Here is a 13,012-nt window from a genome sequence, read left to right as displayed (position 1 = left end):
GAGAGACAGAGAGAGGAGCTGAATGCTTGACTGGCGATGTTGGGAGAAAAAAAGGAGGAGCAGCGGTGGGTGGTGGTGGTGGAGGGGGGGTTGTAAAAGGAGAAATAAATCAAGTCAAAGCAATTTGTGGCAATGGCTGCTGCAGTGTCATTAGGAATCCCGTCACGCAGCAGCTCCTCTGAGCAGTCAGCAGACGCAGGTTGACAGCAGGCCAAAGAGGAATTTTAATTTTTCCCCCTGTCTCACAGCTCCCACCTCTGATACATTTTCTAAGTACAAGCCCACCCTGCCAACAATAGCCTTTAAACTCATGCTCAACACTACTGACCTTAAAGCCTCTTTTAATATCATAATAATACATAATAGCTGCAAAAATATAGTTTAAAACAGTTAAATTCATTTTACTACGGTTTCCTTCAAAAGTGACAAATCAAGGCAGAGATAATTCATCTAGTTTGCAGTTCTGAATCAATACTTGTCACTTCATTCAGGACATTCAATATAATGATTATTAAGGGATATTTTTTGAAACCATACGATTTGGAATATAAACAAATCTGTCTTTGCTTTTTTAAGGTATATATTGATTGTCTACTATACCAACTAGTTATTAACATTAACATTTCTGCAATATATTCACATAAACCGGCCTGCATACACACATGCAACCCTGCTCCATAGAAGAATTTGTATATAAACATCATTTTCTGAGAGACATGGCACAGAGCTGGTGTTATCTGGCGATGAAGTGACAGTCTTTATATTCTCACTTTGGCTCATCCTGCCTCTACTTCAGTGTGTGAAATGATTTCCAGCATTTCCCAAAATGGTACACATGTGTGAAGATGCACTTTTCAGATGTGAAATATAAAAGAGAACATGGCAGTATAATATATGCATGTCACAGAGATGTGGTTGAGAAAGCAACCAAAGAGAGAAGTTTCTTCCATTTGACAAAAAGTCAGAGTTGCAATGATGTCTGGTGTCAGCAATGTTGTCACAACCACAATGAGTAGAAAGGAATAAATTGTCCTTTTAACCAAATCTCACACAAATAACTAATTTAATGACATGACTTGACGACTTGAGGTGAATTAATGACTGATTAGATTACAGATGACATTACAGGATGCCTTTGACCTTTAAAAAAAAGAGAAGAAAATTATTATATGTGATAGAGATAACGTCTTTCATAGAGAGATAAAGAGATACAGATATAGCACGGGTGTGTGTCAATCCCAGGACCAGCAGATCCAAATCAGTGTTATGAGAGACACGCAGCACAAACGGAGAACTTGGTAATAACGCTGCCCGAGCAGAGCAGGGCAGAGTAATGATGCACATTTCTCCTCTCAGCTGCCACTTTAATGAGCAGACAAAATGGCCACTGTTGAATAATTAATATGCGGGTCCATTAACAAGGCATTAGAATGCATTCTATCTCTTATTGATTTTTTCCTGTCTTTTTTTTTTGTTGAAAACTTTTACTCCATCCGTAGACCACTCTGCGTACAGCGCTAGTGAGAGTGAAATATGGCTGCTGCTGTTTAAATGTCAGCTTTGTAATTACACATGGAGCCACGAGCTGGGCAATCCCGCGGCCTGAGGGCCTCTGATTTATGGTCAGGCACTGATGGTAACGGCACAGACACATACAGACAAAATGCATTCACACATAAAAGATCTCCTTTCCCCTCATACATACACACACCCAACCAAAACTCAGATTACGCTCCTTTTTAGAGTTCATCCAATAAGTTATGCTTTCATGTATTAACAATAAACAGTGTGTACAGTTGATCTAATACTTTTAAACTATTAAATGCATACTTCAGGTCCTGAGAGACCCTCAAAAAACTTTCTATTTCACAAATTAATTGTTTTTAACCATTTTAAGTTGTTTAAAAATTTAAAAAGTTTCTTTTTTGTGACTGGGATTTGTGACTACTTTTCATCTAATTGATGTTTGTTAAGTCACTGAGCAGTTACAGCGGCTTATGTGTAAAGAAATGCAATATATAAACATAACATAACAGGCTACGTTAAGATCAAGGACCAAGATCAAGAAAACATTTCAAACAATATCAACCTCTCAAATGTTAAGATTTGCTGACCTTCTGTGTTTTATAACATTGTTAATTAAAAATCCTTGGATGTGGGGTAGGCTAGGGGACAAAACAAGCAATGTGAGTCAGCTTGGACCCTGGGAATTGTGATTACTATTTATTATTTCATTTCATAGACTAAACAATTCATCGATAAATCTATAAGAAATCAACAGTTTGATTGATTGAAAATGATTGTTTCAGCCCGGCACACCTTTATCTTTATATTGATTCATAAACTGATAAGAGTGTCATTCCTTTTCCTAGTGTGTTAGACTTGTTCGAAGTGTAACCTCGGCCCCCCTTTCCTCCTCTCAGTGGTTTTTGCTCAGCGGTCTAACACACTCTGGTGGCATGTGGGACACCCTGGTTCAATACTCCCTCCCTTACGCACACCACCAATCAGTCAGATTCTAGGCACAGATACCTGCTGGGAAAACCAATCTATATCTGGACGAATGGAGGAGGAGAGGCGAGGCCAGATCAATGTACAGATATTGATACACGCAGCCATGCAAGGAGACTACACTCCTTCTGAACTCATTCTCTCTCTCTCTTGCTGAAAAGATTAGGAATCGAGATGAACTGCTGAGTAAGGCGTGTGTGTGTGTGTTGATGACACTGTAACACACTGGCAGATACTACAGATAGAGCGGAGAGAAAGAGGAGAGGAGAAGGAGGGAGATACGTAGTACAGACACAGATTACCACCACAGAGCTCAGTAATGGTGTGAGGGGAGCACGTCAATAATAAATACCTCCCATTACACCACGGTGGACTGCTGCAGCAGCCTGTACAGCACGACACCTGCTGACTCCCTGATCTACCTCAAATCACACTGATGCTCTCACACTGAGCTTCTGTGGACTACAACACACATTGACTGCATCAAACACAGAGATATACAGCACAGCTATGCACCGAGGCATGCATAAAATCAGTGCTGAATTCATTTTCCAGCACAGAACAGAGGTTGGGCATCAGACGACTCCCTGTTGGGGTCTGGATTTTTTTTAAGGCTGCCTCCCAACCCTTCCTCCCTCCCTCCCTCCCTCTCTTCAAAGAGACGAGGCTTGACATCCAGGTGTTTTATAGTATTTGTGGCTCTGATCATCCATCAAGCCGATCGATCACTCTCCCAGCAGCTTTTATTAATGATCTTGTCAGCCAGCCAGCTCTCGGGTGCAGCCGCTTGTCCAGAATGATAGATCATTAGCTAGTCTGCCTGCTATTTATTCTCTCATGACCTTGTCTCTCTCCATTGTTGAGCGGGCCGAGTTATGAGAGCTAGAACATGATAATTCACTATTGATTCTGTATTTTTTTTTTTTAGCTGTGTTCAACAGCAAAGACACATACAGTGGCGGAAAAAGTAATAAAAGCATTTATTTAAGTAAAATGGCAATAACACAAGATACTGCATTATAAGTAAAAGTTCTGCATTCAAAATGTCATTTAAGTAAAAATACAGAGGTTTCAGCAACAAAAGGGACTTAAATGATCAAAAGTAAACCCTATGCATCTTTAGCCAGGAAAATGGACCTATTAATCTTGACCTATGGCCTCTGATGACATGTGCCAAGTGCATAAAGATAAGGACAAGGACAAGAGAAGTTTTAGGCAGAAAGTTTCACTTTAAAAAGTTGCCCATATCACCTCAAAAGGAAAACACTCAACAGAATCTATCCCTACAGGGCCCCCAATCGACATTGCAAGAGTGTAGTACTCATGGACGAATAAGGACACCTGTACGTGAGAAGGTAGCTAATGCTTTGGCTAACCACCTCCCAATTAACATAAAGAACAACATAAAGAAGACAGACTGAGAGACATCATTCGAATTGCATCAGGAGAAGCTTCTTATAATCCACCCTCGAGAGGAACCATCGTGTCAAGAATACACACTTTGTATGAAGGCAATAGGGCACGGAGGATAAACATGCCTGAGTGAGCAAAGGAAGTTGCTCTCACAGGGGACGGTGGGACTTCTGCATACACTGACAACTACTTGGGCGTCATAGCACACTTCACTGATCAAGAATGGAATCTGCGATGTAACTGAGTAAAACAGAAGAGAACTGTATTTTAATTTAAATATACTGCCATTGTGTCAATTTTACATCAATACTGTGATTTTACATTTTAATATCCTTTATTACAAGCTTCAGTCTTAGCGATTAATTTCGATTAATCACAGAAAACATTTTTTTTAATCGAATGGCAGCACTAAAAAATTGTGCAGAGAAAGTATGCAGAAAGGTCCTTATTGGTGTCATATTAATATACTTGTACTTATATTATTACTGATGTAACACTGTAACACTGTGACAGCTTATTAGTTGAGATTCAACTGATAATACACCACTTTGGTTAAGGTTTAATTAGATTTAGGCATAAAATACATCTTTGTTAGCTTATGTTCATAAATTGTCACACTATAAATAATCTATTAAACATCTACAGACAAAGTGAAACAGTTGAAATGTTACTATCTACTTTAAAATGTGGACTATCCAAAAGAAGTTTTACTGTGTAATAACATAGCATTAGGAGGAGCTGTGGCACAGTGGCTAAGGAGGTAGATCCACTAATCAGAAGGTTTGTAGTTCGATCCCCAGCTCCTTCCTCTGAATGTCGCAGTGTCCTAGCTCAAGATACTGAACCTCAAACTGCTCCTGATGCTGTGCCATCGGTGTATGCATGTGTGTGAATAGGTGAATGTGACATGTAGTGTTAAGAAGTGGTCGACTGATATGGGTTTGTTTTATTAATGGCACATGCTTTTTCACTTGTAAATATGCAGAATACCTAGACTTTTTACAATGACTTGACCTTCATTTAAAAAAACATGTTGTGGAACATCACAGACAATCAGACAAACATAATCAACAGATAGTAATGAAGGACAGGAAAAGAAAGGAAAAAGGAGAGAGATAGAAAGAGAAAAAGGTCAAAAGAGAAAAAGGCAAAGAGAAAACAGAGAGCGAGTCAGCAGGAGTTTCACAGGAACGAAGCCCGAGGCTGAGCCAGTGAGGTGTAAGTAGCTTTAGAATAAACATGAGCTCCATGTAAACAACAACCTGCCACTACAAGCATCGGTTACGCACCCACACAGACCTGCTGGGGTTCTGGATTCACTGATGTGTGTTTGTATGAGTGTGCACTGTATACTCAGGGTGTCCCTGGGGCTGAAGCGCCTTGCCTGTCATCCTCCCATCACTCCTCTCTCTACCCACTTACATCCATAAAGCCTGTCATGTTGATCAAGTAGCTACAGGCCCGAAGCCTTTTGTGACTGTCAAAAGTGTGCACATGTGAATATTTGACTGTATAATTGTAGCCTGAGTTTCTGTTTGTGTCTATGATGTACAACAGACCAACAGTGTAGAAGTGCTCTGCCATTAATTGAGAGGCTGTGTTTCTGCAGTTTACTACTTCAGTGAGCTGACCTTCAGTATTCAGAGAGAAGAGGGAGGAACTTCTTTCTCCTCCAGAATCATTCATGATGGATGGCTTTCATGTTCAGAGCAGAATGACGGGCTGACAGGGGAGTCAGAGTGACAGAGGATGAGTTTCAAAGTAACATAATGCATGTCCAAATGTAAACTTTCAGAGCACAGGGAGCACATTACTACAGTGCTGAGATCTCGGCATTAGCTGCATAGTGATGTTTAAAAATAAATGTTAGTTATTACACATGAGGCACTGCAGTATGTGCATTTACTGTCTGTGCCCCAAAACTTTGAAATACTTTACTATTAGATAATCCCATGCAGTCTACATTAAAAAAACTTTGAAAACATAATTCAGTTAGTTAATAATGGTTCAACATTTTGGGGAATAGAGTTAGATGAGAACACTGAAACCACTCTCAGTAGCAGTAACTATAAAGCCGGGAACCGGGGAATAGCTTGTATGGCTCTGTCCAAAAGTAACAAAATCTGCCTACTAGCATCTCTAAAGGTCACTATACTTAACATGCTACTTCGTGCTTGTTAATGGGGGGTTATGTGGCAGACTATTTCTGGGCCATAACTTCTCGGGGTCTCTGCTCATTGCCAACCTCACATTGACATTAAAACTCCAGGCTAGCTGTTTCCTTGTTTCCAGTATTTATGCCAAGCTAACTGTTAAGTGGTTCTTTAATTTATTCTATTCTGAAGTACTTTGTGGCTTTTTGTTCAGAAAATGTCTATATAAATAAATATCTACCTACTTGCTTGAATGCAATACTTTTTATTGGTTCATACCTGTCCTTGTGTCCTTTGTTCTGTTTATAACTAACTGCCCAGAGGTCTCTGTCAGCCCTGTGGCAAAGTAGCAAACTGTCAAGCTTTCTGTCTGCCTTCCACCAGGTGTATGCTGGGATACAATTCTGAAAAGTGGATAGAGAAAATGAATCAATGATTGAATGAACTGGCATTCAATCAGTGTGCTCGATGTAATAAAAATTCTCTGTTTGAAATGTAATACTGTTTCAATTCTTTGTTAGCTTGTGATGCCAGCTGGTTCCTGTTAGAACCTAATGTGTCCATCTTCTGAAGAGGAAGCTAAATTAAATATCATCTTGCAGGCAGGCTAACATTAAAAGTGAAACTGTGACAAAGTAAGAAGACACCAAAACAACATGACAATATGAACTCTCCTGTCATCTCTTTTTAACATCACCTGCCTCTTTTAAACCTTTGCCATTCTACCCAAACTCTCCATGTGTCTCGAACACATAAACAACCTCACTGGTGTCCCCCATAACCCACCCTCCAGGACCCTGGGGCCCAATAAGCAGCCATCTGCAGACAACCTCTTCCCACCACGCTCCAGCAAACACAGGCAGGGAGTGTTTGAATGAGTGTGTGTTTGAGAGAGAGAGGGAGGTGGATGTAGTTCAAGGGCACGAGTACTTCATCAAGCTCGAGTCCAGGGAATATCCACCAGCTTCCCCTCCCCCTTGTGTGCACCAGGGAGGCACAGGAACCCGTCCTGAGTGCCCCCCTAAACACACACACCTACAGTAGAGTGTACCTATTACTGCACACCAGCTCTATGCTCTTCAGTTTTGATTTTGACCCTCTGCTGCCTGCTGCAGCCTTGGCGTGGCAGCCCCTGCCTTCCTGCCTGTGGCCCTGGCCGACTCTCAGCTTTGGCGTGGGTGGTTGGGGTGGGGCATCGGGGGGATTTGGGGGCACTGAAGCTGTCCTCTGGTGCTCCTGCAGCCCTGCCTGCTCATCCATCCTGGCCTGCCAGCCCACAGATCGATAGCTCTGCTCTCTTAATCAGGTCTCTGGTGACTGTGGGCGGACGACTGTGTGTATGTGTGTGTGGACAGGAGGTTGTATCGGTTGGGGGTTGCACTCTTTCCATCTTCACTTCTCTGGCTGTTCATCACGACTGTTTATCTCAACTGTATTTTACTGCCTCCTTCTCTCTTTCCCCTTCTTCTTCGTCTCCAAATCCTTTGCATATCACCCGTTTAAAACCCTACACTGACTTTTTTATTCTGTCAGCCCCCCTCTCTATCAACTCTCTCTAGCCAGCTCTTGTTAAGGCTCCAATCTCTCCAACCGTCCTGCTTTATATTTTTTCCTCCTCTCTGTGGCTTTTCTTTCATCTTTTCATGCACTCCCTGCCTATTCTGGCAGCCCGCCAGGGCTCATTCAAAAGAAGTCTCACAGTCAAGTTGGTCTCGGTGCCACTGCAATCTGTTTTGACTTGTGATGAAGACAGAAGAGGCAGCAGTATTGGAGAAATGGAGATGAGAAAGGATGAGAGGTGAGAAGAGCGAGCGAAGCGAGAGGGTTAGTCAGATGAAGTGTGGGGCATCCAGCTGTGGTGTTGTGCCTTGCTAGAGAATCCGCCTTCAGGCTCTCATCACACCTGTGTAACCACAGCTGCAGACACAGACACACACACACACGAAAAAACACTATACATATACATACATACATACATATACAATATACAAAAAATAACTCCAAAACACTTCAAATTTAAATTTTTAGAAATTTTTAATTTCCAAATAAATATTATCTGTTATTTCAAGTGCTTCAGTGTGTGTGCATTGCCTAGAACCTAATATTAACACTGTTTTCTCACTGATCACATTTAAAAGTTCATCATGTCTCCTGTTCTACTACCAAATTGTCTTCTATTTTGTTTGGTGCAGGTGTAATTAACCATGATTCTTGATTTAAGTCACCCAACCCTATCACCAAAATTGTCACTCTTTATTCTCTAAAACAACAGAATATACCAATAAGAGCACTGAAAACACTCTTTACCAGTGGGTACCGCTGTGTTTAAGTATTATTGGAACTGTTGAGCATCCTGTTCATGGTATGTGCAATTATTCATCAGGAGCCAAAGAGACAAAACTAGCTGTTCCCATTTTATTAAGACAGATTGAACAGTCCATGCCACAGTTCAGCTGGGTGCAGACACTATATAAAGGATATTGACTTTGAAGTAACTATATCACATTTTTGCCCCAGTTATATACTACATACTAATTGTATGAAGTATGCACTATATATTAATCTTTATAGTACAGACTGCACCAAAAGTGCCACAATCAAATGAACTTCACAAAGAGAGCTAAATTATTTTTCCAAAGATGTTATACTTTTTTCTAAGAGCCGTCTTACTGCCATTTGCCATTTATTTATATTTTGTTTGCAGCTCCTTCATTTCCTTTGTACCGTACATTGTGGGGCAATAAAGTCTCCATTAAGTCATTTTCCATGAGGTGTTTATCCATTACTTTGTATTTCCTCTGTATACTTGTCTATGATGAAAGGATCTAATCTGATCTAAGGACCAGATGGGGACAGCCCGGAAAGTGACGTGCACCCGCAATTATTTAACCAGGAACGTGTATGTTGTCATACAAATCGAAGCGGTCCAAGTCATAGGAAGAAGTGTCGCAGGAGGTCCTTCTTGTTGACCTTGCCCATCTGATTCCTTGGCATCTCCTCCACCAGCTCCAGGCCCATGGGGATGGTGTAGGGCGGCATGTGCTCCCTGCAATAAACACTAATGTTAATACACTGAAGACTGTTTACTGCAGAGAGGGAGATAAACACAGACTCAACTCAGACAGGCATGTGCAAGGACATACACTGATCAATGTGCACACACGGATGGGAGTATGCACACACACATATGCAGCAAAAAAAGAAAAGAAAACAAAAGCAGAAAACAATTGCAAAACAAAGGCTAGCCCTGTGGCAGAGTAGTCGAGATAAGGAAAGAAATGTCCTTCATACACTCTGCAGCTCTCCTCCCTAATATCCACAATTCGCCTTCCAGACACAGACAATTCCCTTCGTACAAAACAATATAATCACTGTGAGATGAAATAAAAAAAAAACAAATAATAAAAGGAAAAACAGAAGGCTGGGATAATTAAAAGTGTTTTATTTTTTCCGTTTTGAGTGCATGGTTGTTACGTGAAGTCTTGAAGCCTGGAGCTTTTCTATTATCTTCTAACCTAGTTTGTTTGTTTGAGCCTAAGTGTGTGTGTGTGTGCCTGTGTGGTGCGAGTGAGCATAATGACTCATACTGCTGCCATCAAACACTCTTTTCAGCAGATGTCTCCGTCTCTCCATCTCTCTGACTCAGTGAGTAAAGTGTGAGTGAGTATATGTGCATACATACACTGTCTCTGTAATGGGGCTTGCTCATGTCACCAATTTCTCCAGGGCAGTGTGATTGTGTGTGTGCATTTAAGGGGGGGGGGGTGTTCAAGGCAGTGTGGGGCACAGAGGGTGTGATAAAGATTCAGACTGACAGCTGAAGCCAGGGCACTGAAGAGTGAGCATCCATCTACTTGTTTATGTCTCATTTTATCTCCCTCTCTCTCCCCCTGCACCCTGGCCTCAGCAGTGGGCTGTGTGCTGGCACTGCCTGTCTGCTGGCAGCACCCCTGGCTGCAAACACTGTGTGTGTAAGAGTGTGTGTGTGTGTGTGTGTGTGTGTTAACCTGGGTCACAGGCAGCAGTAGTAATCCACCATGCTGGACCAGCAGGCCACAGCAGTAGGATCTAACACCCCCGCACCATATGGAGCCCACAGCTCTGACACACACACACACACACACACACACACTCACACAAACATCCACACAATATGCAATCACACAGAATTCAGAGATGTGAATAAATGATAGTGGTGGGTAGTAGAAAGATAGCGTAAAACACAAAAAACAGATGGTGGGAAAGTGAAGTAAAGGTGGACAAATGAGTTTGACAAAATTCTATGTAGAGGGTGAGTAAAAGAGGAGAAATAAAAAAGGAGAGGAGTGTTTGTGCCTTCAGTCACTCCAAAGCAAAGGGCTGCATGTCACAACAAACTGTCTGCGTTAGACAAAATAAACTCTACTGACATTTAGAAAGGGAAGGAAAAAAAACAGAAGACAAAGCCCTCCGTAACAATCATTTCTTTGCTTCCTCCACATCTTCCTCTTTTTCATCTCTCGTCTTTTCCTTCAGCTCCCCTCATTAGTACATCTCTGGCCTCTCTTTCCCTCACATCCCTTTGTATTGATCTGAGGACTTCAGGGCTGATCACTGGGGATATGTGTGCTAAACTGCAGAGTCTGCATTAGGAGCCTTCATTTGTTTACCACAAATAATTTAAAGAGCTTCTTCTTGAATCAGTACGATAAGATTTAACCAAGAGCGGGTCAGCACTTATTTTCTGTGTTTTGTGAATTCAGGATCGTGGATTGGTTGTAAATTATTTCACCTGCTGCTGGTGACATAATCCTGTGAGAAATAATTTTATAACCCTGAAAACTTTTCACAGTGACTATCCTTTAAACCGCCTGCACAAATGCAAAGTAAACAGTTCAATTACGATGTTCACATTGCAAAGTCAAACTAGCTTTACTAGCGAATATAGTGCATTGCTGGATGACATTGCATCGCGTTAAAGCAAAAGTTGTGCCAGGCCAAACTTTTTTTGCTGGGCAACCCTGCATCTTTTTTCCCAGACACGAATGAAGGGGCTGTATATTTTCATGAAATTCAATTTCAATTCAATTCTCAGGACAGGTTAAGCAGGTCTAGACCATACTCTTTATGATATAATATTTACAGAGACCCACCAATTCCCACCATGAGCAAGCAGTAGCAATGCTGTTGTCTACCTGAACACAACTTTTGTCTGAAGGTTGCTGGTTTATACCCTTGTGTTTGCAAGCCTCTTCCCAGCTTTAGTGGCTGTGTTCACAAAAATCATCTAATCTCAACTACTCATCTGTTGCTAACTCTGGAGGAAAAAAATGATAACATGCCTATAAAAAAGTCAGTTAATAATCTATTATTAAACTGTGGCATGATTTTAGCATCATTTTGAAAACAATAACACTCAAATAAAGAGATTATCTAGTTGGAAGTTACAGTACCTTGCCCAGATCTTCAACTCAGGCAGGTCTATACTCTTCCCTTGCTTTAGCTGCACCACTGCAGTGACTTTCTGACCCCAGGTGGCATCTGGGACCCCTATCACAGCCACATCTGTAATGGTAAAATCACACAAAGCAGACATGTTGTTGTTAAGTTTCAACTGCTCGGTTTCCTTCAACTTGCAAGTATTAGTCAAACTGAAACTGTTTTTTGTTGTTGCATTGGCTCTGTACTTTGGCACATTGGTTTTAAAATGGAACAATGACTGGTGTCTTTAATTAGAGGGTGTTTATGTGCAGATCAGATGAAAAGTGTTGGAACTGTAGTCCTAATCTATTCAGTCTATTAATTTTAGGGGACAATAAAGAGCATCACCATCCTACTGTATTGTTTTGTGGGATGGTTGCATTGATTATATGCTGCATAAAAAGGGCAATCGTGTTGACCTAATATTGATGTGAATGCGCTGAAATTCCTTGACACTTTAACCTGATAGTGATTTCTTTTCACATCCAATGTACCACAGAACAGAGCCAAAACAATGACAAAAGCCTCCATGTCCTTCTAAAGACAAATCGGCACTCTTACCCATGATGTCTGGATGAGCCAGTAGGTGACGCTCCACCTCGAGTGCACTAATCTTGTAGCCACCACTCTTGAGGATGTCAACACTGCTGCGGCCCCTGATCCAATACACACCGTCTTTATAGACCACTGTGTCTCCTGAAAAACACGTACACATACAAAGAGAAAGGCAGTGCAAATGAAGTAAGAAAGTGTCAAGGTCCATATATTTATAAAATGTTATTGTTTATCAGCAGGTTAAAAAGGATGGATTGATCGAGAAAAGTCTAATGGTGTTTATTTTGCATTTTTAAACAAAAGTCTACATCCATGCTAGTGGATCTGTGAGGCTGTACTTGGACACAATGGTGGCACCATGGATATCTCTATCAACTTTTACGGTAATCCACCACATAGTTGGTGAGATATTTCATTTTGAACCCAAGTGGTTCCATGACGTTAGCATGGCCGAAGTTTGAACGTGTATTGTTCAGCAATGCAGAAAATCTGCATTTTCTTTTTCATTTTTGTTTTCTCTTTTATTACTTGAAGCATATTCTGAGCTGTGCTTGCTACAAGACAACTTGATTTGCTATGATTGCTTGCTATGAATGATTTCTTGGAGGAGACAAAACATCAACTTTTGAGTTTGTGGGGAAAAATCTGAGCAAAAAAACAGAATATATAAGTAACATTCATGTCACCTTTGTGACTAGATACAAGACATATATGGTATGTAAACTTGGTTGAGTATGAGCTGTCTGTGTGTGTGTGTGTGTTTGTGTCTGGAGGATGATGTTGGGGGAGATCTTAAAACACCCATCCATCCAATGCACTCACTCACTCACTCTCTCTCACACACACACACACAGACAGCTCATACTCAACCAAGTTTACATACCATACCATACCATACCATACCACACACACACACACAC

General features: G+C 41.2%; 1 protein-coding gene across 3 annotated transcripts in view; it reads right to left on the bottom strand.

Moving 5' to 3' along the window:
• Positions 1-8,092: 8,092 nt before the first annotated feature.
• acsf3 (acyl-CoA synthetase family member 3) overlaps positions 8,093-13,012 on the bottom strand; it is a 31,922-nt gene continuing 27,002 nt past the window's right edge. For all 3 annotated transcript variants that reach the window (XM_035651831.1, XM_035651830.1, XM_035651829.1), the window contains exons 8-10: positions 12,099-12,233; positions 11,510-11,621; positions 8,093-9,123 (exon numbers count right to left, since the gene is read on the bottom strand). In XM_035651831.1, coding sequence (XP_035507724.1) covers positions 9,009-9,123; positions 11,510-11,621; positions 12,099-12,233 — 362 coding nt within the window. In that variant the 3' untranslated portion in view covers positions 8,093-9,008. The remainder of the gene's footprint in view (positions 9,124-11,509; positions 11,622-12,098; positions 12,234-13,012) is intronic.

This window comes from Morone saxatilis, unplaced genomic scaffold (genome assembly GCF_004916995.1).
Source record: "Morone saxatilis isolate NCDOM2014 unplaced genomic scaffold, NCSU_SB_2.0 Contig11, whole genome shotgun sequence".
NCBI classification, from domain to species: domain Eukaryota; kingdom Metazoa; phylum Chordata; class Actinopteri; family Moronidae; genus Morone; species Morone saxatilis.
The sequence above is the reverse complement of the archived record's forward strand: the minus strand, read 5'-3'. Positions and strand labels throughout refer to the sequence as shown.